At 35.8% G+C, this 24,802-nt stretch overlaps 1 protein-coding gene and 1 long non-coding RNA gene across 12 annotated transcripts in view; both read left to right on the top strand.

Annotated features, from left to right (window-relative positions):
* Positions 1–24,802, top strand: part of TBC1D32 (TBC1 domain family member 32) — an 85,297-nt gene that overhangs the window by 58,710 nt on the left and 1,785 nt on the right. For 7 of the 11 annotated variants that reach the window (XM_021391001.1, XM_021391002.1, XM_021391005.1 and 4 more), the window contains 7 exons: positions 180–305; positions 5,233–5,316; positions 18,176–18,245; positions 19,061–19,176; positions 20,075–20,229; positions 21,840–21,980; positions 22,426–22,614. In XM_021391001.1, coding sequence (XP_021246676.1) covers positions 180–305; positions 5,233–5,316; positions 18,176–18,245; positions 19,061–19,176; positions 20,075–20,229; positions 21,840–21,980; positions 22,426–22,614 — 881 coding nt within the window. Of the gene's footprint in view, positions 1–179; positions 306–5,232; positions 5,317–18,175; positions 18,246–19,060; positions 19,177–20,074; positions 20,230–21,839; positions 21,981–22,425; positions 22,615–24,802 lie in introns of those variants that run through there. The other 4 variants (XM_021391003.1, XR_002436686.1, XR_002436687.1 and 1 more) reach the window with 4 other exon arrangements.
* LOC110395927 lies at positions 14,065–17,906 on the top strand. Its single transcript, XR_002436689.1, has 2 exons — positions 14,065–16,267; positions 17,154–17,906. It is a non-coding gene; the product is annotated as an uncharacterized LOC110395927 (long non-coding RNA).

The raw sequence follows: 24,802 nt of genomic DNA on the forward strand, positions 1-24,802 counted from the left end.
CTTTGTAACATGTGAGTTCTGTAAAAAACAAAACAGGTAATAGCTATATTCGACTTTTCTGATATTTGTCTCTGTGGTGCTCTGTATCTAATAACAATAGTAATTAAGTTTTTAAGAAATGAGAAGAAAAAAAAGCCAAGGTTGTCATTACAGAATAACACTAATTTTATTTCTTCTAGATAAAGATCTTGAAAAGCTGTTATCAATCTTAAAAAATCCAGGTGAACAAACTGAGTGGGCAGAAATTTGCAGAAGACAATTCTGCAAAATCATGAAAGCCAGACCAGAGATCTTCAGTGGAACAAGTGAGTATGACCTACTAAGTTTAACAAAGCAAGCGAACAAAAGGCCTTTAGTATGCAACTGTTCTTTAAAGTTTCATTGAGAGTTATGTTATCTAAACAAGTAGTCAATTCTGTGTTAATTAAGAAAACTATTTCAGTGTGATAGTCCCCAGAAAACAGGATTGACCAATTTTAGTAAAAGTTTCCAGAATTTAGCCCAAGGATCTGCTCATTCATGTTCTTATTTTCGTGTGCATTTCTAACAAAGAATAAGCATATACTGGTTATTGGTTAATTGTTATAGATAAGCTTAGGGTTACTTCTGAATAACTGTTTCTAGCGTAGATGGAACTGTAAGTAAAAGTGAGAAAGAAAGTATCCACAGAATTGTTAAACCTGGCGGGGACTTTTGCAAGGACATACATCTTGCCCTCCCCACCCTTCACCAACTTCATAGCCCTCTTTTGTACAGTTTCTTACAGTTTTATGTCCTTTTTGTATCATCTCACCCACAACTGCACACAGTGCTCAAGATGATGCCACACCAGCCCAGAGCAGAATGGGACAATCCCTTCCCTCAGCCAGTAGCAGTGCTGGGCCTGATACACCCCATGTTATGGTTGGCCTTCCTGGTTGCCAGAGCACACTGCTGACTCATTTTCAACTTGCCATCAACCCAAATACCCAGATCCCTTTCCATGGTGCTGCTCTCCAGCCTCTCAACCCTCAGGTTACCCTGTTCGTGATGCTGAATCTAGCTCTTGTTAAAGTTCATGTGGTTGGTGATTGCCCAGCCCTCTAGTTTGCTAAGATTTTTCTGCAAGGCCTCTCTGCCCTCAAGGGATTCAACAGCCCCTCCCAATTTAGTGTTGTCTGTAGAGCAATGATCGCATGGTATTTCTGGTGTTTTTCAGTAACTCAGGTCTTCTGGATTCAAAGACAATGAAATACAGTTTTTAGAGTCTTTACTATCATGCCATTGTTTTTTGGGGTAGAAAAAGTTTTAAATTCCAACCTTAATCTGATACCTCTAAAGAACGCATGACTAACTGCAGAGTAATTTTCCATAGGTTCTCTTTTGTAGTATGTGAAAGAGAATTTTCTAGAATATGATTTCCAAATTGGGCTACTTGCATTAGATTTCACTTCTGAGTTGATACTCAGAAGAGCCTGTTTTACTTTACAAAAAAAAAATCTAGGCTCTTTTAGCTGAATTTAATGTTTTTAAGTATGAACCAAGTCAAAGATCTTTCAATTAGATGTAGATTCTTTCTGAAGTCTGTTCTTATTTTGAATATAGCCAATTTCAAAACAATATTGCATTCACAACAGAGGGTTTTAGAATAATACAAAAGTACATTTTTACCTTGTTAAGTTCTTACTTGATTTTTCAAGGGGGCTTGGTTCAGAATGAGGGAAACAGCAGGTCTTCCACATCACACAAGAAGATTAATTGCAGATGAGAACTTCTCTCTTCTGTCCCTGAAAACAGTTTGGAGCAACTTCCAATCCAACATCATTCAATAACTGTAGGATTTGAAAGAATTGTTTTCCTCTGAATAAAAAAGTTACAAGTACATTGGTATAAGATATGCAACCTTCTTCTCTAATGGAATTACTGTCAGAATTTCTGTTGTCTTGTTTTCTTCTTTTCAAACAAAGTGCTGGTTGTGCCTTTGCCATTTCCGCATACATAACTGAAGTCTCTTCTATTGTCTTGGGAATTCATAGAAGTCCTCCCTGGTGTGCCATTAGGAATGGAGTTGCTTGCTAACTGTGTTTTCCATTGATTTAACTGAATTACGGTTGATGGTGCTGAAAATTTCTGATGCTACTCTCTTAAATAATTCAGCTGTCCAAGGACTACTGTTAGAAGGATCTGTGATTTGGTATAGAATGTGCTCCAGTAACACTAGTTACTTAGAGGAAAAATAAAAAAATTCTAATATTTTCTGCTGTTGTTTTTATGTTTCTGGCTTAAATTCCTCAGAGCGGTATTAGATAACCTCTCCTGGTTGGTACTTCATAAAACAGTTTGAGACATAAATTTTTCAAATCAGTGTTCTTATGCTGTTTTGAAACAATTTGTATTACTTTCCTTTTGTACATAGGTTCTTTAAGGAAAAAAAAGCATCCTGCAGGAATACAGCTGTTTTATGAGCATGCTGTAATAATTCAGTTGATTTAAAAGCTCTTCCATTAATTTTGTATATGTTTACGTACTCCTAAATTAAAATTGTGTTTATTTTGGATATACAGCTTAAATTTACATGAAATAATTGTCAGTCTTTTAAAAACTTCAGTATTTTTACTGCCAAGCTACCATAATATAAGAAGATAAACATTACCAACAAGTTGCTAGGCCATGACACTCTGTGTATATGAACATAATCTCTGCATCAGAACACGAGCTATTACAGCAATACTCATTCTGCTGTACAGTGAACATTTCTAAATTTTGTTCAGTTATTTTTCCAGTAAATTGAAAATCACTGAGCCAGTTTCCATCTTTTTAAAGATTTCTAGAGTGTGTTTACATGGCAGCTAAATGATACAGCATTAAAGGATAAGAATTAAAATAACTACTTGTCATTTCACAAGAACATTCTCTTGGAAGAGACAACATCCTGTGAAAACCCTCTATTTATGTATTAACCAAACTTGTGTTGATAAACTCTAATGTGTCTTTTCCTCTCTGAAACTTGATTAAAAGCTTTTCAGAGATCCTGATAGGCACGCAAATAAATACTTCCGAATGGTGGAAATCAATTTTGTGCTCAAGTTTCAAACAATTGCTTAGCAGTTGTTGAGCTGTCACTTCTCCTATTAACTCGAGCACTGAACTGAAATATTTGACTGTTAGGTCAAGTGTGTGAATGCCTTCCAACAGAAAGGGAAGCAAAATACAATGTACTAACTTGATTTATATTTTCTGAATTATGCAGTATTTTATTCCTTTAACATAACTCCCGTTTGCTATTGTAGGATGGCATATTTCAGTGATCACAATACTAATAGTCATACAGTGAACGCACACCTAGTTAAAAGTTTATTTCCTGTGGTTTTCTTTTCCTTGTTTTATTTACACAGTATTTTTTACATTGTTTGTGGAGCAAATTTCACTAAGTGTATTAGTGGAGTTGTAAGATACTCTGTTCTCACAAAGTGAATAAACTGTTGCTCTTCTACAGTTTTTTATTTTGCCAGCCCTATGTGGTTTATTAAAGCTGTGATTAAAATAGTTCTTTTCATAAGAATACATAAGAATATAAATTATATGTTTAATAATTTTTGTTTTTATTTGCTAGTCCTTTGCATTACAAAATTAATTTTGTTACTGTTGCAGCTGGCTGGCTCTAACTGTGAATCTGTGTTTAGCTTTGTAGTGAATCTTATTTTTCCTAGGAAGGGACCTCTCAGCATAGTCATAGAAAAACCAAGCCTTTTAAAAACTTTTTATGAACTCATTCGTTGTAAATGGATTTCTTTAAATGTTAGATAATTAACATAAAAATAATGATTTAATGTCAGTGTTTGTTTAAAATAGCTGGAAGAAAAATTGATTATTGTCTTGAAGGTTGTTTTTGTTTTTTTTCTGGCATAACAATCGATGAGTGGAAGTTCTGTCTTTCTCCCTCTCGTCATGCATGAAATAGCTGGCACTGACTCCTTCTTTGTTAGGATTCTTGTCAGCAAGGCTAGTTCAAGATATTTCTGCTTCCTTCTGTTGCCATCTACACCACAGGTTTTTACGCCTTGCTCATGCTGCTACAGTAGTTTGTACAGATTCCACTAAAATGGTTTGTTGGAATTTTCCAGTTTTAAAACAGGAAAAACCTCCTGTGAGTGCACAGTGTTTTGTGCAGGAATTAATGAGTAGGGGCTGAAGATTCAGTGCTATTAGATTGAGGTGATGCCAAGGAGATTGGAATGTTCAGACTTAAAAAAAAAAGAAAATCCCACCAGCAGCAACTCTTGTTACTCTCTAATCATGTTTCCTTGCTTTGTGTTGCTGCCAGAAAGAGTTTATATCACTAGTCTTTAAACTGAGCTTATGGCAACAGCAGCTAGTTTGGAATAACATTTCCTCATAAAAAATGTTCATCATTGCTATATGTTGAGTTCTTAACATGTCTCATTTCAATATCAGTATCCTCCATGCAATATGTATAAAGGCTTCCTTGTATCCTTTTCTTTAAATCTGTAAAGTGGTAGTGTGTTTACTTGAAGGAGCCTCAAACATGCAGAATTGCAGAACCACAAACTTTTTTTTTTAATTATCTGTCATTGAGAGCTGTCTCTAATTTCCTGACTAACATCCCGTTAAGGTGGGAGATACAATTTCTTACATAGTCATCGATTTCAGCAAGTCCATCTATGTATGGGCTCAAAGTTCCATGGCAAGAACTGAACAATGCTATAATAATCATCTTAAAGTGCAGAAGTTCCAAAAGGAAATACTCATGTCACTTAAATTTAAGTGTGTAGCTTTTTCTCTTGTGATGATGTAGATGGTTTTATGTTGTTTACTAGAACCAGCACTTAAAACATCATTCACTTTTGTCAGCATCATTTTGGGGTGGTTCTTTTTTTTCTTTTGTATCTACCCTCACAGAACAAAAGAGATAAGATACTATAGTTTAATAATAGTTAGTCATTTTATATTGAAACCATGGAATAAATTCTGAAGTAATCCTTCAAGGATTTAAAGATAATATGGGAATTTATTTCAGTTTACACAGAATATATTCTCGGTAAACTTATTTAATTTAATTTAGGAATGGTGTTGGGAATGTAAAAGCAGAATGTATGCTTTAAATTGTTCCCCCATAAAAACATGAATAAACATCTTGAAATTCAAACAGCTCTAGTTACATACTGTCATTTTGTTGTAGATCTCCATTTTCGTCATCACCTTTAACATTTTAATGTTTTCTTCTTTTTGCAGTTTTGGCAGAATTAATTCAAAAATTCGTTTTACATCTTTCTGAGAGTCGATCGAATTGTTATTTCAGTATGGGAAGCTATGAAGGTCAGTTTCCTAATGATTTACTGCTGTGCAAACTCTATGTTTTTAAATTATTTTCCTTTAAAACGTATCCAGCATTCTTGGTGTTGTTGAAAACTGTCTCCAGCAACTCACAAATTTGTTACTTATCTGATGGGAAATACCTAAGTTTGGAACAAAATGTGATGTACTTGAAAGAGCAAAGAGAATTAGTGATGCTTTCACATTCCTATACGTCTGATATAAAGGAGATGCAGTTAAGGTTGTGATTCAAAGTATTTGTTTATACTTTTTTTGAGTATAAAAGATTTGCAGATCTGGTGGCATAGATATTTAAGATGGCATAATCAACCTGGCTCACCTTTTGAAAGCCCTGTATTACATAATCAACCCCAAAGTATGCCATTTATTTTGCATTAAAAGATATATATTGCAGAATTGCAATTGTTGACGGAGTAATCTGTGTGTTAGTTTAATACGGATGTCATGCTTACCTGCTTAAAGGAGAAATGATAAATTTAATTTATTCTGAGTGTAAAGTAATACATTTTAATATTTTGAAGCACTTGCAAAATCAGAAAATATAGAAATTTTGTTGATATCTGCTGGAAGATGCTGTTTCATTCTTTACTATCTGTAAAGACTTTTCTCTTAGGTTGTAGTTTACTCATTTGGAGTATTCAGTCTGCCACTAACTCTGGGGAACCAAACCTGCTTTGGGAAGTACCTGTTATTTAATTCTTATGTCCATAGCATGCAAATGCAATGCCCTTGGAGACGTCACACTTCCCTTTGAAGTTTGAAAGCATAAAACCCCTCTAGTAATTTAGAGCTTCTCTTTCGTTTATGCAGTGACCTTGCCATTTAGCCATCTACCATCTGAATACTTGCTAACAGAATAATCTTTATTTGAGAATCTTTCTCTTTAATTTAATGAGGAGAGTTGCTGAAGTGCTATTTCTGTCATTCTTTTATTCCTCCTTAAAATCTCAGTTCACATAAAGTTGCACTGCAAGATTCTTCTAAATCCTGCTCATTACGAGTTTTTTTGTTATCCTGCATCATTTTGTCACTTACTATTTGACTTCTCAGGGGGCATAACAAGCAACAAAGAAGTTTTCATTCACTCATAAAACTTGCTTTTTGTGTGTATCTGACACTTCTCAATTGAAATGATGATTTCAGCGATTCTGTTAAAAGCCCACATCATGTCTTCATGACATAAAAGATTTGACATCTAGACTGCTCATCTTGCTTCTCCCATTATATATTTCTTTTTAGGTCATGGTTTAAGGTATGACATACTCTCCAGTTGTATGGAAGGCTCAGGTGCAGTTTCTTTTTCTGCTTTGGGGGACATCTATCTCGTTTTCCTTGGAGGATAGTATAGCCTGCAGATAACTTTTCAAAGTTGTTTAAGTGTTCCCTTTTAGAGGTCTTCTAGTTGGTTTGAATACGGCAAAAACTTAACTAGAGAAGGAACAGAGAACTAACTTGGCAACTTCCAAGTGGATATCCTGTCCAGCAATATAAAGCATCCCTGTCATTTCTTAATCATAGCAGCTGAGTGTTATGGAAGGACTTTAATGAAGGGAAGCAGTTATCTGTACTCCATTCACTTAGAAGTGGAGTAGCTTAGTTTCAATTCACTTCTGTCAACTTGTTGTTCAAAGCTAGGATTTAAAACAAGTTCAGGAAGATTGGCCCTGGATCTTCTACTTCATTGATGTGTGCTTTCAACATGAACCACTAATCAGATGGAGATGTCAGCAATAATGTGTTGTTCATCTAAAATGTAATGCCAACTTTATAGATATGCTAAGTTAGAAAATCCTACGACAATGATACACAAAATTATCCTTTTAAAACAGATAATCCCAACAAACAGACACAGAGACAAAACTAAGATAACAAATCAAAAGCTTCAACTATTGATACTCCTGCGCTTGACAGATTTTCAACAAACCAAGCTATTTTTTTTATTTTTTGTTATTATTATTTTTTTTAATCAACTGACCCGGGCTGTATGAAATCCCTTTTTGTATTTTATAAACCATTTTTTTTCATGCATTTTTATACAGGTACTATTGGACATTAATTCTGAAAGGACATATGTTTTCACAGTTCTCAAACAGAAGTTCCATGATGCATTGTGTTCTCAGTGCTTTAGCTGCAAAGTGAAAAAAAGTGAATCTCAGAGTTCAGTGATATGCAAAGTCCTCCTCCTTTACTTTGGAAAGATTTTTTGTTTCTCCTGCATAATTTGAAACGATTGGTGTTATCAGATATCTCACTCTCTCTAAACACATATTCATGTAGTCTTATTATGAATAATATTGTTTTGGAAATGCAAAATGCTAAATTGAATCCTAAGGTAACCAAAAGCAAATAACAGAAGTTTGAAGATAAAGTGAAAATATTTAAGTTCAAAAATTAAATATGGTACTTTCTCTTTCACAATAAAAAACTTTAAAGGCTGGCTGATGAACAATTTTCCATCAGAAATGCTTTTGATATTCTAAGAGAAGCTTAGAAATGGGATAGTGAGAGGCCTTCTGAATGATAGTCAGTAACCTGGAGGTTAGTCACGGATACGTGATGTAGGCAAAGATCAGGCATTTTCTTCTTGCTTTCTCTTCCTGTCAGTTCTACCATTATCAAACATTCTTTCTGTGAAGAGTTCTTCAGTCCAGGGAAGAGTGTTGTTTAGTCAAACAGCATGATTCATCAAAGGTTTATTTTGCATTTGATGTGAAGATAGTTACTAAAATTTCATAGTGCGTTTTTCAGATAGTTTAGCAATGAGTAGTGTCCAGGAAAACTAATTAAGACCAATAAATTCATGCTGATTGATATGAAAGTGAAACAAAAATCTGTTTCTAAAATTGAATCTGTGATCAGACATCACCCAGGAACAGTAAAAGGGCTTGACTGTATGAATCAGTTGAATAGCTAAATTGACACTCATTTCTGTTTCTTACTTCATAAAACATAGTGTGGTTTTCTATGAAAAGAGGTAATGTGCTGTAAGAACCCAATTCTGTATTGCACCTTCAGTGTTTGTACAAAGGGACCAAATGACACCCTAAAATCTTTATCAGGCTTCATTTACTCAAAATTACTTTACTCATTCTCTCGCTCAATGAATAATGTTTGATCAGATTTATATATATTTCCAAGAATTTTATGCTAAAGTATATGAAGGGTTGGAATTTCTCAAAGGAGAATAATTCATTCTTGAATGACTTATTCTTTCATATTATCTTTCCTTTATACATATGTGTTGTGGTCTAACCCAGCAGGTGGCTAAGCACCGCACCAGTCATTCGCACACTCCACTCCGCTTCCTTGTAGGGTGGAGGAGAGAATTGGGGGAAAAAAAAAAGAACTTGTGGGTTGATATAAAACTATTTTCTAATATAGAGAAAAGGAAAAGAATAATAGTTACAACTATACATATATATATGCAAATTGTATATAACAAGTGATGCACAAGCTATCAGCACCCACCAGCTAATGCCTAGCTAGCTCCTCAAGCAGCAGCAGAGAGCCAGATGAACTCCCACTGCCTTCTGCATGACATCAAGTGGTATGGAATATTCCTTTTGCCAGTTTAAGTCAGCTGTCCTAATTCTCTTCTCTTCCAGGTCCTTGGGCCCTTCACTGAGAATGGCCCTGGCTCTGTACGATGCTGCTTAGCAGCAACTATAAACATTGGTGTGTTATCAACGTTGTTTTTCTCCTAGAAACAAAACATAGCATCGTACCAGACACTCTGAAGAAAACAATTCTATCCCAGCTGAAACTAAGAGAATATGTGTGTCACCTAAGCTAAAATCTTAAGCTGCTCTTAGAGTAGAGATTTTGTTCTGAATTAGGTAGAGCTAATGAGTTGTTAGAAAGTAAACTATTATTCCAGATACATCTTTCTAGCTCCATATCTAAGTAAGCCAAACATGTTTGGCAATTGCATGTGTCCACCATTCTGTCCCTTGAATAAATTGAGGTCTGGAGAAACAGTTTCCAACAGTTGTGTAATTTTAATGAAGAAAGCCACAATATTCATGAAAGTGGATCCAGTTTGTCAGTGAAAAGTGTAGATATTCAGTGTTTGTCGTGTTCTTTAAAATGAGAGAGAGGTTATCTTAAAGAAGGACAGCTTTCTAAACCCATAGGTAGTTGTAATTAGAATAACACAGTCATCCATCTGCTGTGGAATCCCTCAGGATTTCAGTCTATTATAAAATTTGCAAATATGGAAAAATCAAATTAGTTTGAGTTGTTATCATTTTGAAGATAAGGAAGAAGAAAAAGTAACTGATAAGCCGCTTTGCATTTGCTGTGTTTAATTATAAACAGTAACACCAATCTTAAAGTTTTATTTTTACTTTTTTTGCTAGCAGCATTGATACTGCTGTGATGTGGATTCAGATGAGAAAAGTAACACACAGTATGTATGTTATATATTAATGAACTCTGTCCATCCTCTTTCCCAAGACTAATACTTTACAGTTTGCTTTTATTCTGTAAAAAGACACAATCACTGAAAGCTGAATCATTGATGTCTAGCTGTAATAGGTAATAGGATGGTCTGCTAGATCTACTAGATGATCTTAAAGGTCCCTTCCAACCTAAGCCATTCTATGATTCTATGGCAAGGATTTGAAATTTGCTATAATAGTAAAATAGGCATTATGTCTCAGGGACTGTGAACTAAAATACCCACTTCTCTTCCTGTTACTAGTAAAATGCAGTTCATTGAAAAAGAAATATTTTGTATAAATGTATTAGTTTTCTCAAGGTTCCAACAAACCATTTCTCACTTCACTTGCAGAGTCATCTAACCTGTTAATGTCATAGTCTCCACCATGTGTTGCAGACCTCCCAAACTAAAGAATGCTGTGACCTTTCAGGGTTAACTGTTCTTTTGGTACTTCTAGTTTTGCAGATGACCTTGTAGTTGAGTTCTCCATTCAACTTTATCTCTGAAACAGCTGAAGTAACAGAATCTCAGGTATTTCAGGCCATAGGCATAAAATGGATGTAATGTGTTCCTCCTCTAGTTGAGATTTGAGCTTTCTACCTCTTAGTAAGCTTAGTCTTCTAAGGATCAAGTAAATTGGATGATGAACTGAGAAATTTCAAAAATTTCGATAGGAAGCTTCTCAGAAGGAGTAACGAATGAGAAATACAGGACTACACCACAAAATGGATTTAAATGGAAGGAGAAAGAAGGGCATTATTTTGTTCCTCCTGCATCATTTGTTGAATGCACTTCTTTAAAGATGGGTGCTGTTAGCATAAAGCATTTTGCCCTTTGCTAGTTCATATGTAACTGAAATGAATTTGTAGTTCATTCTTAATGATGTTGCTGCCAAAAATAGATCGTTTATGATGAGTAATACTCAGAGGAGAAATTCTAGATATAAATATTTTGATCTTTTGTTATGACAAGCATTCTTTCTCATGATTTAACAGATGCTTTCAGAAGTCAAGGTGGAAATATACTTGAGAATACCTAGCCTTACTTGTGTCTCTCTCATTCACAGTTTAAGTCCAATAATAATAATACTTTTCTTTGAAAAGGATTTTTCTAGAGACAGTTCAAACAGTGAATATGAGATTCAGGCTCTCAGAAGTGCTCAAGATGCGTGATTTTGTGGAACAGATGAAACCATCAAATAACAGTAGCAAAATGGCACAAGAGAGTGTAGTGAGAAATGTAGGATTTTTATTTTACTCCAAATCCATAAAATTTTTTAAAATAGCTTTCATAAGGCTATCAGAAGGAGAGAGGATAGGTACTGACAAAGCACAGTGTTTTACACTAACTCCTTCTGTACCTGCCCACTGACAGTGTCAGTGTTTAGACACCTGTTGAAGAATTGTAGAATGGCTTGGGTTGGAAGGGACCCCATCAAGTTCCAATCCCCCAGCCACAGGCAGGGCCACCGACCTCCAGATGTGGTACTAGACCAGGTTGCCCAGGGTCCCATCCAACTTGGTCTTGAACACCTCCAAGGATGGAGCATCCGCAGCCAGTCTGGGCAGCCTGTTCCAGCACCTCACTACTCTCTCTGTAAAGAACTTCCCCGTGACATCCAATCTAAACCTTCCCTCCTTGAGCTTAAAGAAGAAAATTAAGTAAAGAGAAAAGGTAATTTTTAATTAAATAAAAGATTTTCTCAGTTTCACAATTCCGTCCAATTATATGGACAAAGCCAAATACTAGAAATTCGATAGCAAATTAAAAACCTATACATTGTAAAGATTCTCAAAGCAACTATAGAAATTATGTAGGCAGTTCTGACCACCATGGGATTTTCAGTAACTGTTTGCAGTAGTATTACTTACATGGCTCCTGTGAATCAAAAATAATTTCCATCCAAACAAAGAAAACTAACAGTTCTTACCAGCATTGAAGTTAAAAAAAATAGCACTTTGCAATGGTTATTTATATAGCCATAAAAAGATTTGGCCTAAGTACCAAGGAGAGAAAAAAGGTAAGTCAATACTATAAATAACAGTTCTAGTAATTTTTTTCCCCTTAACACAAAAGGGAAGCCAATAGTTTCTTTGTGGTAACAGCAGATAGACAGGAATAAATTATTACCTAAAGTCCATGCACATATGAAATACGCTGTAAAGCTGTTTCAGCTTGGTGTCTAGTAATTTCAGTATGAATGTAATTCAATGCAGCCCATCTTCTGACTCAGCCACATTCTGACTCAAATTCTTTTTGTGGTAAGAGGGAAAATGAGTAAGAAAACCTTTCATATGAGTTCTAAATGAAGAGGGTGTTCTAAATGTGAGGGTGGATAGCGATAGGACAAGGGGGAATGGTTTTAAGCTGAGACAGGGGAGATTTAGGTTAGATATTGGGAGGAAGTTTTTCACACAGAGGGTGGTGACGCACTGGAACAGGTTGCCCAGGGAGGTTGTGGATGCCCCGTCCCTGGAGGCATTCAAGGCCAGGCTGGACGTGGCTCTGGGCAGCCTGGTCTAGTGGTTGGCGACCCTTCACTTGGCAGGGGGGTTGAGACTCGATGATCTTTGAGGTCCTTTTCAACCCAAGCCATTCTATGATTCTATGATTCTAAAGTGTGATTGATCAGGAAGGATGGGACTGTGTGCTACTTAACTCACTCTGAAGTGTCTGTAGCTAGAGATTGACTTCCATATTTAATTGCCTTTGCAAATCATGCTTTGCAGTATACCCATTTTTATGCTCTTGAATCCTACAAAACTTTGGGGAAGTACTGTGCATTTTGAAGCACATGACCAGAATTAGTGCAACTAGATCAGTCATAACCTTGAGGGAAGAAAACACTGGGATTACATAAATAATTGGTCCCTGTCTTCCCTTTATCGTATTCTTCCTGTTCCTCCTAATCTTTTGGGAAGGCATGACAACCAAGGAATGGAATTTGCAATGAAACAAGAGGAAGATTTGAAAGTGATTATGAGAAATAAATAAATAGAAATAAAGTAGCACAGTGAGCTGTTCGGAATCCAGGAGTCTCCTAGAATGCACTGAGGATAATTTCTTGAGTGAGGTAATAGACAGCCCCACCACTGGGGATGCAATACTGGACCTGTTGCTCAGCAGTGCAAATGAACTGATTGGTGACATCAGGATTGGAGGCTGCCTGGGCTGTAGTGACCATCCTATAGTGGAGTTCCCACTCCTGACAGATATGAGACAGTCAAAGAAAAAAATTAGGGCACTAAATTTTAGGAAAGCTAAATTCCATATTTTCAGGGAATTAGTCAACAAAACACCCTGCAAAACTTTCCTCATGATCAAAGGTATAGAACAGAGCTGGCAGATCTTTAAAGAAGCTCAGGGCACAAGAGCTCTCCATCTGTAAGTGTAGGAAGTCAGGAAAGGAAGGTAAGAGTCCAGCATGGCTGAACCAGGATCTGCTGGTCAAACTGAAGAGCAAGAAGAACGTACACAGGCAGTGGAAACAGACACAGATACCATGGGAAGAGTATAAGGAAGCTGCTATGTCATGTAGGGATGGAGTCAGGAAAGCCAAGGCCTAACTTGAACTAAACCTGGCAAGGGATGCCAAGAAGAACAAGAAAGGCTTCTACAGGTCCAGAAAACAAACGTCCAGGAGGGCGTACCCCCCCCCCCCCACAGTGAGTGACACAGGCAAACTGGTAACAACAGATGAGAAGGCTGAGGTATTTAACAACTTTTTTGCCTCAGTCTTCTCCAGTAATTGCTCATCACACAGCCCTCAAACAATTAGTTTGGAAGGAGGGGACTGGGGAAGCAACGTCCCTCCTGCTGTAAGGGAAGATCAAGTTTGTGACTACCTGAGGAATCTGAACATCCACAAGTCATTGGGTCCTGATGAGATGCATCCCACAGTCCTGAGGGAATTGGCTGTAGTCGCCAAGGCACTCTCAGTGATATTCGAAAAGTCATGGCAGACAGATGAAGTTCCTTATGACAGGAAAAAAGGCAACATCACACTCATTTTTAAAAAGGGTAAAAACGATGACCCGAGGAACTACTGACCTGTCTCAGTCTCATCTGTGCCAGGAAAGATCATGGAGCAGATCCTCCTGGAAGCTATGCTAACGCACATGGAAGACAGGGAGGTGATACAGGACAACCAGCTTAGCTTCACCGAGGGCAAATCCTGCTTGACCAACCTAGTGGCCTTCTATGATGGTGTCACTGCATCAGTGGACAAGGGAAGAACCACTGATGTCTTCTATCTGGACTTCAGTAAGGCCTTTGACACAGTACTCCACAACATCCTTCTCTCCAAAGTGGAAAGATGTGGATTTGATGGGTGGACTGTTCAATGGATGAAGAACTGGCTGCAGGATCGAGTCCAGAGAGTGGTGGTCAAGGCAACATCCACTACCAATACAAGCTAGGGGAAGAAAGGATTGAGCATACCTCTGCTGAAAAGGACCTGGGAGTACTGGTAGATAGAAAGCTGGACATCATCCGGCAGTGTGCTCTCGCAGCTCAGAAAGCCAGCCTGTGTCCTGGGCTGCATCAAAAGAAGCATGGCCAGCAGGTTGAGGGATGTGATCCTACCCCTCTATTCTGTGATGTTGAGGCCTCACCTGGAGTACTGTGTCCAGATGTGGAGTCCTCAGTACAGGAGAGACATAGACCTGTTGGAGCGCGTCCCAAGAAGGGCCACAAAAATGATCCAAGGAATGGAACACTTCTCCTAGGAGGACTGGCTGAGAGAGCTGTACCTCTTCAGCCTGGGGAAGAGAAGGCTCCAGGGAGAACTGATAGTGGCCTTTCAGTATCTAAAGGGGAGCTACAGGAAAGAAGGGGACGGAATCTTTTGCAGTGACTATGGTGACAGGACAAGGTGAAATCGTTTCAAACTTAGGGTAGATTTAGACTGGATGTAAGGAAAAAGTCTTTTGCAGTGAGGGTAGTGAGACACTGAAACAGGTTGCCCAGGGATGTGGTTGATGCCCCATCCCTGGAGACTTTCAATGTGTGGCTGCACAAGGCTGTGAGCACCCTGATCTAGCTGTCAGTGACCCTGTTCACTGCAGGGCAGTTGCCAATATAACCTTTAAAGGTCCCTTCCAACTCTAAGGATTCTATCATTGTATGAAATACTTCCTTATTGTAGAATAATATAATATTCTACATTTTTTTCACATGTAGTGTTGTTTTTTTTGTTTGTTTATAGTTATCACTGGCAATTCATAGTTTGCAGTTCTTGGTGTCTCAAAGGAAACATTTTCTCTTTTGAATGAAGATTGTACAAAATGGTGAATTTCTAAAACAATTTTGAGAGCAGGAATACCTATATTTATTATGATTAGTTTCTCAAAAGGGTGCACAGTAGGTTGCTAATGTAAAGTGTGATTGCAGGGCTAAACAAAATGTATCGTTTAAATTTTAAAATTGTCCATGCCTACTGCTGTTGAGTTTTATGAATGCATTTTAGAATAAGAAACAACATCAACTTTAAATTATTATTACTAATTTTTATATTGTAAAGCTTTACAGCTGCTAAAGAAATACATGGAATTCTCACATCCTTCAAGTCAATAGTTTTGATTTGTATTAATTTCCATTTTACCATATTTTTAATGTTTAAAGTAAGGGTTAAAAACCTTTTCAATATAGATTTTTGTTTTATTTGATAAATGCAGAGGAAGTTGCTAATGCATATTAATTCCTTTTAATAATAGTCACAGTTCTGTATCATGTTCTTATCTAATTCACAGTTCAGAGAGGTGTTTTGTCCTTTACTTGACAATAAATGAGATTTTAGAGTAGAAAATTCATCCATTAATACTTTTTGTTATGAAACCCACTGTTTTTCACGAGTTAGTTATCAAGTGTATTAATAAGTATCTGTCAAATGAGTTGAAAGTGAAATTAAATCCGTAGTGTCACAAGCATCATTTCAGTAGTGCAGTCACAGCGTACTCCTGTAAGCTTCCTAGTCAGCTTTTGATCCACAGATTGCAATATGCAGTATCTTCATACTTTACTTAAAACAGTAATTTTTTAAGCTTAATGGAGCATTTAAGGTTTCTAGCTCCAGTTTTTAATCAATAGGAAGTTGTCCTTTGTGTGTTCTAAATGACTACAGTTTTTAAAGCCTAGTCTTTCCAGTCTGTTAATTGGAAAGTGAAATGGAAAATCAAAACTTTGGACCCAGGAGAAAGAACTACAGTTTCTGCATTCATATTTTTAGCTGTGAATTGCTAGTAACTCAACTGTGCAGTGTACAGAGTTATGTTTATATCATATACACTGGTGCACAAAAGCAAGTGTTTGCCTTGATGAGTTACTATATAACAAATAATTATTTAGTCCAAACTCCGTGTTAATTTTATCTTCTTTCACTATACAGGGCAATATCAAAGGGAAAAAAATCAAAGGAAAAAAGTCTTATCAACAAGTAAGGAATTATTAGAACAGAGGGAAAAAAAAAGGCAATGAGGATCAATGAAACCAGTTGTATCCTTGTAATGTTAATAAGAAATAAGCACTCATTGCTTGCTGTAAGCTGTTACAGAATGGAAACAGCGGCTCAGATAGTGTGCTATTGTATAGCTGTTTCTCATCACACCATTGCTGGACTCCTGTACCAAGTCCAACATTTTCACTCACAGGAGGAAATCACCTCAAAATGGAGACAGAGCTTACTTGCAGTTTAGGGATTGTTACACTGTCTCCTTTTCTCCTGCCATTCAGTATGGTCATTGCAGGACTGAATTAGCCATTTAGTCATAGTATCCTTATTCAGATTCCCACTTGTTTGTTTTCCATCATGGCTTCTAGGATATAATATAGCTGTGATATTCACAATTGCAAATAGGAGCCTGGAAGTTTATCGGCTGTTAGCATGGTAGTTGCAGCCTGAGTAAAAAGGCAGCTTGGAATAGAAGCTGTAAAAAGATAAGGAATGTTTCATACATCTCTACAGCGTTTTCACTGACATTCAGTGTGATTTTATATGTATTCTCTCAAACATTGTGGTAGGTTATGCACAAAATACGTGAACTTCTGAGGTTAAAAAAAAAGTCTTTGACTTGCCGTTACTATTTCAGTCTCATCAGTTTATTGAATAAATTTATCTTACTGAAAGACTCAGTTGATTTTTCTTATGTATAAACATCTTTGTCAAAAGAAAAAGGTTAATTTCTCAGGACCTTAACATTTAGATTATTATCTTCCATTAAGGTTGTGATGCTGTTTTTCTATTTTTTTCTTATCTTACTTCCTCTGCTCAAATTTATTGCTTCATTGTCAACTGTAATTTTGTTATATTGATAGAAACTTTCTTGAATAAAAACATGTATCTTCTCTGTTTTTTTGTTTTCCTTGACCTTCCTAATCAAAGGTTTAACTTCTTCTCTTAACCTGTAAATATTTCATCTTTAATACCTCAGTCCCTGTTTGCTTACCAGGAACATAGCATTTACCTGAATGGATAGCCATGGAATCCTTCCATTTAATTTCCCTACCTGATGGAAAAGATAGAGAAAAAATGCGTATCAAATGCAGTCTTCTTAATGATAATCAGACTTCTACGTTTATCACTTACATGAATATATTTTAACTTTTGCTGCTGTATATGTTTACATTTGTAACAATATCAGACTTTTTATTTTTTATTTTTTTTCCTCTTTATTATATTTTGTCTGAAAAAAGTATGTTAAAGGTTTAAGCCCTCAACACTCAACTCATAGTATTATTGGACTGACTGTTTTCTGAAGTGTAGTTATCTTCACTGAGATGTGGACACAAATGAGACAGAATCCTGTCTTTTAATTTTTTTTTTTTGAGAAAATATTACTAAGATATTGTTTTATTTCATTATTTATTAATTTCTTGTCTAACTTCATTTTTTAGCTTAAGGAAATAAAAAACGGGGCTGTATTGCAGTGTGTGAAAGAAAAATTCATGGAAATACAAGACTTTTTAAATCCATCAGCTATAAAGAGATTTTTATCAAAGTAGAATTTTGTTAATAAGGTTAGCTTTACAGGTAGGAGACTTTTAAGGCCACTGGGATGGAAGAAAACAAATCGAAAATGCTGCATTGTCTGATTTGTTGGCAAGAAGGTATGAAGATCTGCCAAGAAATGGGTCTGAAAAAGATGTTTGTTCTCATTGTGCTTTAAAGCTGATAACCATACTAAAAGTGAACATTTTCTTGTCAAGAAAGTGCTTTTAATTAAAAAAATAAAAGTGTCTGAGAAATACATTTTCTTAATGCTTCCACTGCAAACAATACTCAACTCACTTCAAATATGGAACAGTTCTCCAAAATTGGTATTCATACATACAAGCTTTACATTAGTATTCAGTTAAAATCATATCTTGTATAATATTTTATTATATTTTTTTCTTTTGTTTTAGCTACAGATGCAGATGTGAAGAAAGAAAGCCTTTCATCGGTGCAGCAGCTTGGTATTGAAATGACAGTCAGGTACATTAAAATATTTACCCAGTGTGTTTCTAGAATTTGTTTGATTTTCATGAGGTGACTTTAATGCTATTTAATCCTTTAACTCAGTGCTTTATACCATCTAAATCTAAAGATTATCTTTTGAGAAGGTGAATTCTAACTTTCAAAATGAAAAAGCTATTAGTACTAATTAAATTCTCTTTACTTACTATATAGCTTATAATCTTTGATTGTTGCAAAGGCTAATTGTAACTTGTTAGTAAGATTTACTGCTTAATTTATCTTGAGTTATGTTTTGTTTTTTTTTTTTCTCTTCACGTTGCTTCTCTAAAGGGTTCTGTTTAGCTCAGCGTAGTTATATGTCATTAACACTTATTGCTTGACTGGTACTTTGCAGAGCAGTAATGAAGTAAAAAGTTGATGTGTATGTACTTCCACAGATTGTTATCTGTAGCATTAATATTTGAATTCAATGCCAGTAATTACATATAAAAATAGATGGAATTCTAAACAATATACATGAGGAAAGTGAATCATGAAAGCGTATCATTAGAGTTCTTGCTCCTTCCCACCACAATTTCTGAAATTTTAAATGAAATAGAATTTAGGTGAGGAATTCTAACACCGAGTAGAAAATGTTTGGGGTGTGTCCTTCCTAAATGAAGGATAGTAGCTTTTTTTAAACCATTTTTATACCTCTACTGTATCCTGTTTTTGATGATCAGTGCTATGACTTCTTATCTTTTACAGGCCTATTAAATAAGAGTTCTTGTTTACATTTTAAATTTTTTAAAATATATTTAATCTTAATTTCAGTTTTTAACTTTCTGTGTTAGATATGGAAAATATCTGAACTTGCTAAAAGAACATGCTGAAAATGAGCTGTGCTTCGTGTTAATGAATTGTGAACAATTTCTGAAACAACAGCAAAGAACTGTGGTATCCTCACTTCGTATCCTTTCTTAATGGCAGTGGAATTTGAACACACAATTTGGGCTTTCAATGTATGCATAATAAATACTGAATGAACAGAGAAAAGCACAGATTTTAAAATGTTAAAATGCACACTTAACACACTCTATGAAATCTTTTGCCTTCTGTTCCATTTTTTGTTAAAATTCTGCCTCATTTGTTTTTGTTATACTTCTTTCCATCTGTGGTAAGGAGTCTGGAGCAAAACACCTTTGAGCACTAATAAATATTTGTGGTATTTCCACAATATCCACAGTGTTAATGATATTTCCTGTGTAATAATCTGTGCCTGTAACTTGATCAGCAAGAATGTTATGACTTCTGACACTTTTAGATCTACTATGGAACATTGTTTTATTATTAAAAAAAAAAGATAACCCTTTCCAATAAGCTTTTTTCTTCAGGTGTTAGACTTAGATTTCACTATTAAAGTACACTTCAAGCATATTGGTCAGAATATAATTAAACTCTTTTCTGATAGCTTTTCTTTTCTTTTTCTTTTTCCTTGATCTTCACAATTCCCATTTTCCTCCTCTTCCTCCATCATTCTCAGTTCCTGTACTGTAGGCAAACTTGTTTTGATGTAAAGGTTTTGTATTTACAGATTTCTCTTGGGCTTTGTTTTCTTTTGCTAATTTGGTTCAGTTACTTACAGACTGGAAAAAAAGTAGACTACAGGGAAAATAGCTCAAAAATTCTCTTATTTTATCTGTAGAGACAGGTGTGCCTCTAGAAACTGCTTTCTGTGCAGTTGTATTCTCTTGTAACATCTATAACAAACCAGCTCTTAGTTCTGTTTGGACCTGGGGGAGGAGGGCTGCAATTCCTGGGTGGCAATGCAGAGTTCTTTCCTGAGTTCCTTAACTGAGAAAATGCAGGCTGTTTGCAGGGACGCTATGCTGGCTATGACTGGTTTGCATCCTCTGCGTTCCTCATAATGTCAGGGGATGGGAAGAAAACTCTAACCTTTCTTCAGCAATTTTCTCGTCTTCTTGTTTCAGCATTTCTCTGGGTACCAAGACTGCACATGTCTGTAAGAATGTAAAAGCTGATTCTTTCTGAAAGACAACTTTAAAGTTTTTCAAAGGAGACTTCACCAATTTCCTCAAGTGTTTTTTTTTTTTAATTGTATTGCATTATGTTTTCATTAAAGCTCTCTAGCTGAATGTGTGACATAAAAAAAATTCTCAGAAAAATATAGATTTGACATTTGCTTAAATGGTTGTTGGAAAGAGGTGAAATAACAGGTGGATGGATGGCCAATGTTACTGAATTTTAAAGATGACAGTAAAATAAACCTTGTTAGTACCATTAAATGCTGTGTGAAGGCTACGTGACCTTTTTGTGTGTGTGAATGACCTTTTTTTTTATCAGTGTGCAAGTTCATCCATTAGTTTTTTCAGTAAAACCCAATTTTATGGATGAAACCACTAAAATGTATTTAGTTACTTTGAAAAATTGTTACTGCCCAAATTCTGAATGCCTCACAATTTGAAATTATTAGCATTTTGAATCAAATTTGTAGTATAGGCACCATGATTTTAGTATTTGATAAGATGTGGCATCATCTATGTAAAACAAAACCCTTTCAGCTTGGCTTTGTGCATTGTCACATTGGCTTGAGTATTTTGACCATAAACTACAAAATACGTGTTATCTGTGAGTTCTAGATTTTGCATCTTTTCTATATGCAGTACTCTGTGAATGCAAATTGGTCAGTCTTTTCATGGGAAATGACTTGTATTGGTCCACTCACAGTGCTGAGTCCAGTCTTTAAGCTGTTCAACACAATGCAGTTTTGCTCCATTACGTGAATATAGTTGTGCTGTATGTCATTAGTACTAAGAACTTGTCTTCTTCCGTACAAGAACTAAGCAGCATTGCAGGGTTGCTGCATTCATTCTCAATACCTAAATGATGTCTCTTTCACAATATATCTTGAAGAAACAAAGAGAAAATTGAATTATTAACCTATTTGCATAATTTCCACAATGTAAATTAAAATAAAATGCCAAAACATGAATGATAAATTATTCAGCCATTAGGCTGTAATGTTGCCTGCCTCAGGAAGGTGGAACATCCAAAGGATGTACATTAACCTTGCATTTAGCCAAAGATTCGTTTGCTAGAAACCAAACACTGACATCCGTATGGCTAACCTCTGTTCCTTTTGTAGCACAAAACAGATTTTCACTTACCCCAGCTGTGCTTATTGAAAAAAAAGCATGCCTGTAGGAATCAACTTTAAATACCATAGAACTTCCACTTTTTATCCACCAGTAAAAGGCCAAAAAATCCAATAAAAATTAGTATTTGTTTAAAATATAGTAACATTTTCTCCATCCCTTCTTTGAAAATTAAAGCGTACATGCAGTAAAGACTTAAATTGCTAATGCAAACAAGTAGTCAAGATGTATAACAGTTTCTAGCCTCAGATTTTCCTTAGTTTAACAACATTTTTCTAGCTGGTAATACCACCTATTTCTGTTTTTGCTTATTTTATTTCTTATCTCTCAAATAATTGAGAGGACTTATCTTACAAGTAATTTTATATGTTCTTATGTATTGTTCTCAGAAAGGTATTTTACAATTACACATTTCTGTGATTTGATCTTTTTCCTCAACGTTGTTGTTGTTAATTAGATGCACCTGCCTATTACCACAGTGGAATCTGGCATCCATCCAGTCTACTTTTGCAGTGCCCACCACATTGAGATGTTGCTGAAAGCTGAGTTGCCACTTGTCTTTTCTGCCTTCCACATGTCTGGTTTCTCTCCATCCCAGGTAAATGATTAAATATCAGGGTATCATCAACTTCTTGGATTAAATCCACAAAATCAAAGAAATTCAGTGCTGAAGTTGGAACTATTGTGTTTTCTTCTATACAGCACTTTTGTGGTGTTTACAATACAGCATGAGAGAATGTTGAATGCATAGTGACTTAGAGTACTTTAACAGAGAGCTTTGTTTAGAGTATTTTAAAAGAGAGCTTATTTCTGTTCCAAAGTAAGAAAAATATGATAGTGAAACACTATTCGAGTCTGTGATTTAAAAATAAACAAAGTGATTCTTGGTCTCTTCTGTATTTTCATCCCTTTTCCTATTATAAGTAGGTTAATGTTACAGAGAAAAAGACTGTAGTATAGAAAAGTTAGGAGATAATGCTGATTAATTATCCAGACTAAATGTCTAGAATGATTTAATTTTATATAATTTCGTTCTCATCTAGATTTGTCTACAATGGATAACTCAGTGTTTCTGGAACTACATGGACTGGAGTGAGATCTGTCATTATATCGCTACATGTATTTTCCTTGGTCCTGACTACCAGGTTTATATGTGTATTTCTGTGTTCAGACACCTACAGCAAGACATCCTGAAGCATACTGAAGCCCAAGATCTCCAGGTTTTTCTTAAAGTAAGGATTTCTTTTTGATTTTTTTTTTCCAGTTGCTGAAGGGAATATCTCTGTACTGAAAATGAATATGCTTCTTAATCTAAAGCAGTTATTTTCTGCCTATTTCTTAAATAATATTGAAAGAATCAAGATAAGCTAAGCTGCATTGGCGAAAGCAGTTGTTAAACCAGGAGTGAAAAAAAAAGCTGAATATACAGAGAGAGAACCATTCTGCTTTTTTAATGTGACATGTAGATTCACATACAGAATGTAGTAAAAGAAATTGCTTATGTTCTGAATGGCACAAGACTCCATACGTTTCCTACAGATAACTAATATGGCTGAGAAAGGAGGTTCTCCATCTCCCGCGAGCAATATTGTCACTTACTGAATGAAGTAATTCATAAAGTTAGTGTCTTCACTAGTATAACTACTGTATTTTGAAGTTTCCCTTTTATTGTCATCACAGTAGCTGACAGAAGTCTTCTTCCCGAGATATTCTTAGTTTTTCTGACCTTTTTGTTTTTTTCTCCAGTTAAAATTATTTTAAGAGCTATGTCTCTGCATCATAGTCTTCTGACTAGCTTACATCAGACTTTTATGTTTTTAAATATTGAGTGGTATTAAGGTACTTGAATGCATCTGGAAGAGGGCAACAAAGCTCGTGACAGGGCTGGATGGTATGTCCTGTGAGGAGAGGCTGAGGACATTGGTTGTCCAGTCTGGAGAAGAGGAGGCCAAGAGGTGACCTCACTTTTCTCTGCAGCTCCCTGAGGTGGGGAAGCAGAGGGAGGTGCTGTGCTCTGTTCCTGGTCACAGATCAGGGCAGGAACAGCAGAAAGCTGAGCCAGGTGAGGTTTAGGGAGGAAACTTCTTTATCATGAGGATGGTGAATACTGGAACAGGCTTCCTAGAGAAGTGGTTGATGCCCCATGCCTGTTCATGTTCAGGAGGCATTTGGACAGTGCCCTCAGTAATGTGCCTGAACTGGTTGGGCAGTTGGACTGTGATTTTTGTAGATCCTTTCCAACAGAACTATTTTGGATATGAATAATACATCAATGAAGTCATTTTCTTAAAAAAAACTCATAATACTCATCATATTATACTCATATAATAGTACATGTACTGATGAGTACATCATTCTGTGTGACTGTTTTTGATCAATACACGAGCTTAAAAACAACTTAATCCTGTTGGCATTAACCAGCATAGTTGATGTAAATTATATAATACAATTTGCACGCTGTCACCGACACTGTGAACAGGCTAGAGATTTGTTATGGTGCTGTTAAATTAATGAGAAGTACTCTGTATTAATGTAGTACTGGAGTATTTGCAATTCATTGAGAGAACTGCAGAAAAAGAGGAGTTAATGATATACTTTCATTATACTCTTGCTTTTGATAGCTCTTAATTTATTTCAAGAAGAAAAAGTTACTCTGTCATTTTATTCAATTCCAGATGTAGTTTGTGCTTCAATATGGGTTTACCTGGGTTTAGTACTTGCAAAGGCATTAGTCAACTATCCTTTTGTTGAAATAGGCAAATTTAGGTTTGAGTCTTAGCCTGTAGTTTCTCAGCACAACATTCAAATGTTGATTACGCTAGTGGAGCAATTCCCTCCAAAGTGGAAATTTAAACTGCTCTAAGAACATAAACCACGTTTCAAAATAGAAGAAAAAACAAGAAAGCCCCTTGAATATTAATTTTATGTTTTCTTAAGCAATTTCATAGCTTGAACTTCATACTAACAGTGATCATTTGCTCTATGAACAAGTCCAGGAACTTAAAAAAAATTACTATCAGTTAAGTGTTTCACATGCATTATATGTCATGAAAAGATGATTTGACAGCAGTTCACCTTTGTTGCTATTACCTAATGAGTGGAATCATAGAATCATACAATCATAGAATCATTAAGGCTGGAAAAGGCCTTCAAGACCATCCAGTCCAGCTGTCCACCTGCCACTAATATTGCTCACTAAACCACGTTCCTTAGTACCACATCTACACAATTCTTGAACACTCCAGGGACAGTGACTCAACCACCTTGCCTGGGCAGCCCGTCCCAGTGCCTGACCATTCTTTCAGAGAAGAAGAGCTAGTTACAGCTAGCTAGTAAAATTAAAAACTAGTCTTTTCTTTTTAAAATATAAAGATACTTTCATTTGCACTTAAAGAAATTGGAGACGACTTTGCTGTCAAT

The sequence above is a fragment of the Numida meleagris genome, chromosome 3 (assembly GCF_002078875.1).
Source record: "Numida meleagris isolate 19003 breed g44 Domestic line chromosome 3, NumMel1.0, whole genome shotgun sequence".
Taxonomy (NCBI): domain Eukaryota; kingdom Metazoa; phylum Chordata; class Aves; order Galliformes; family Numididae; genus Numida; species Numida meleagris.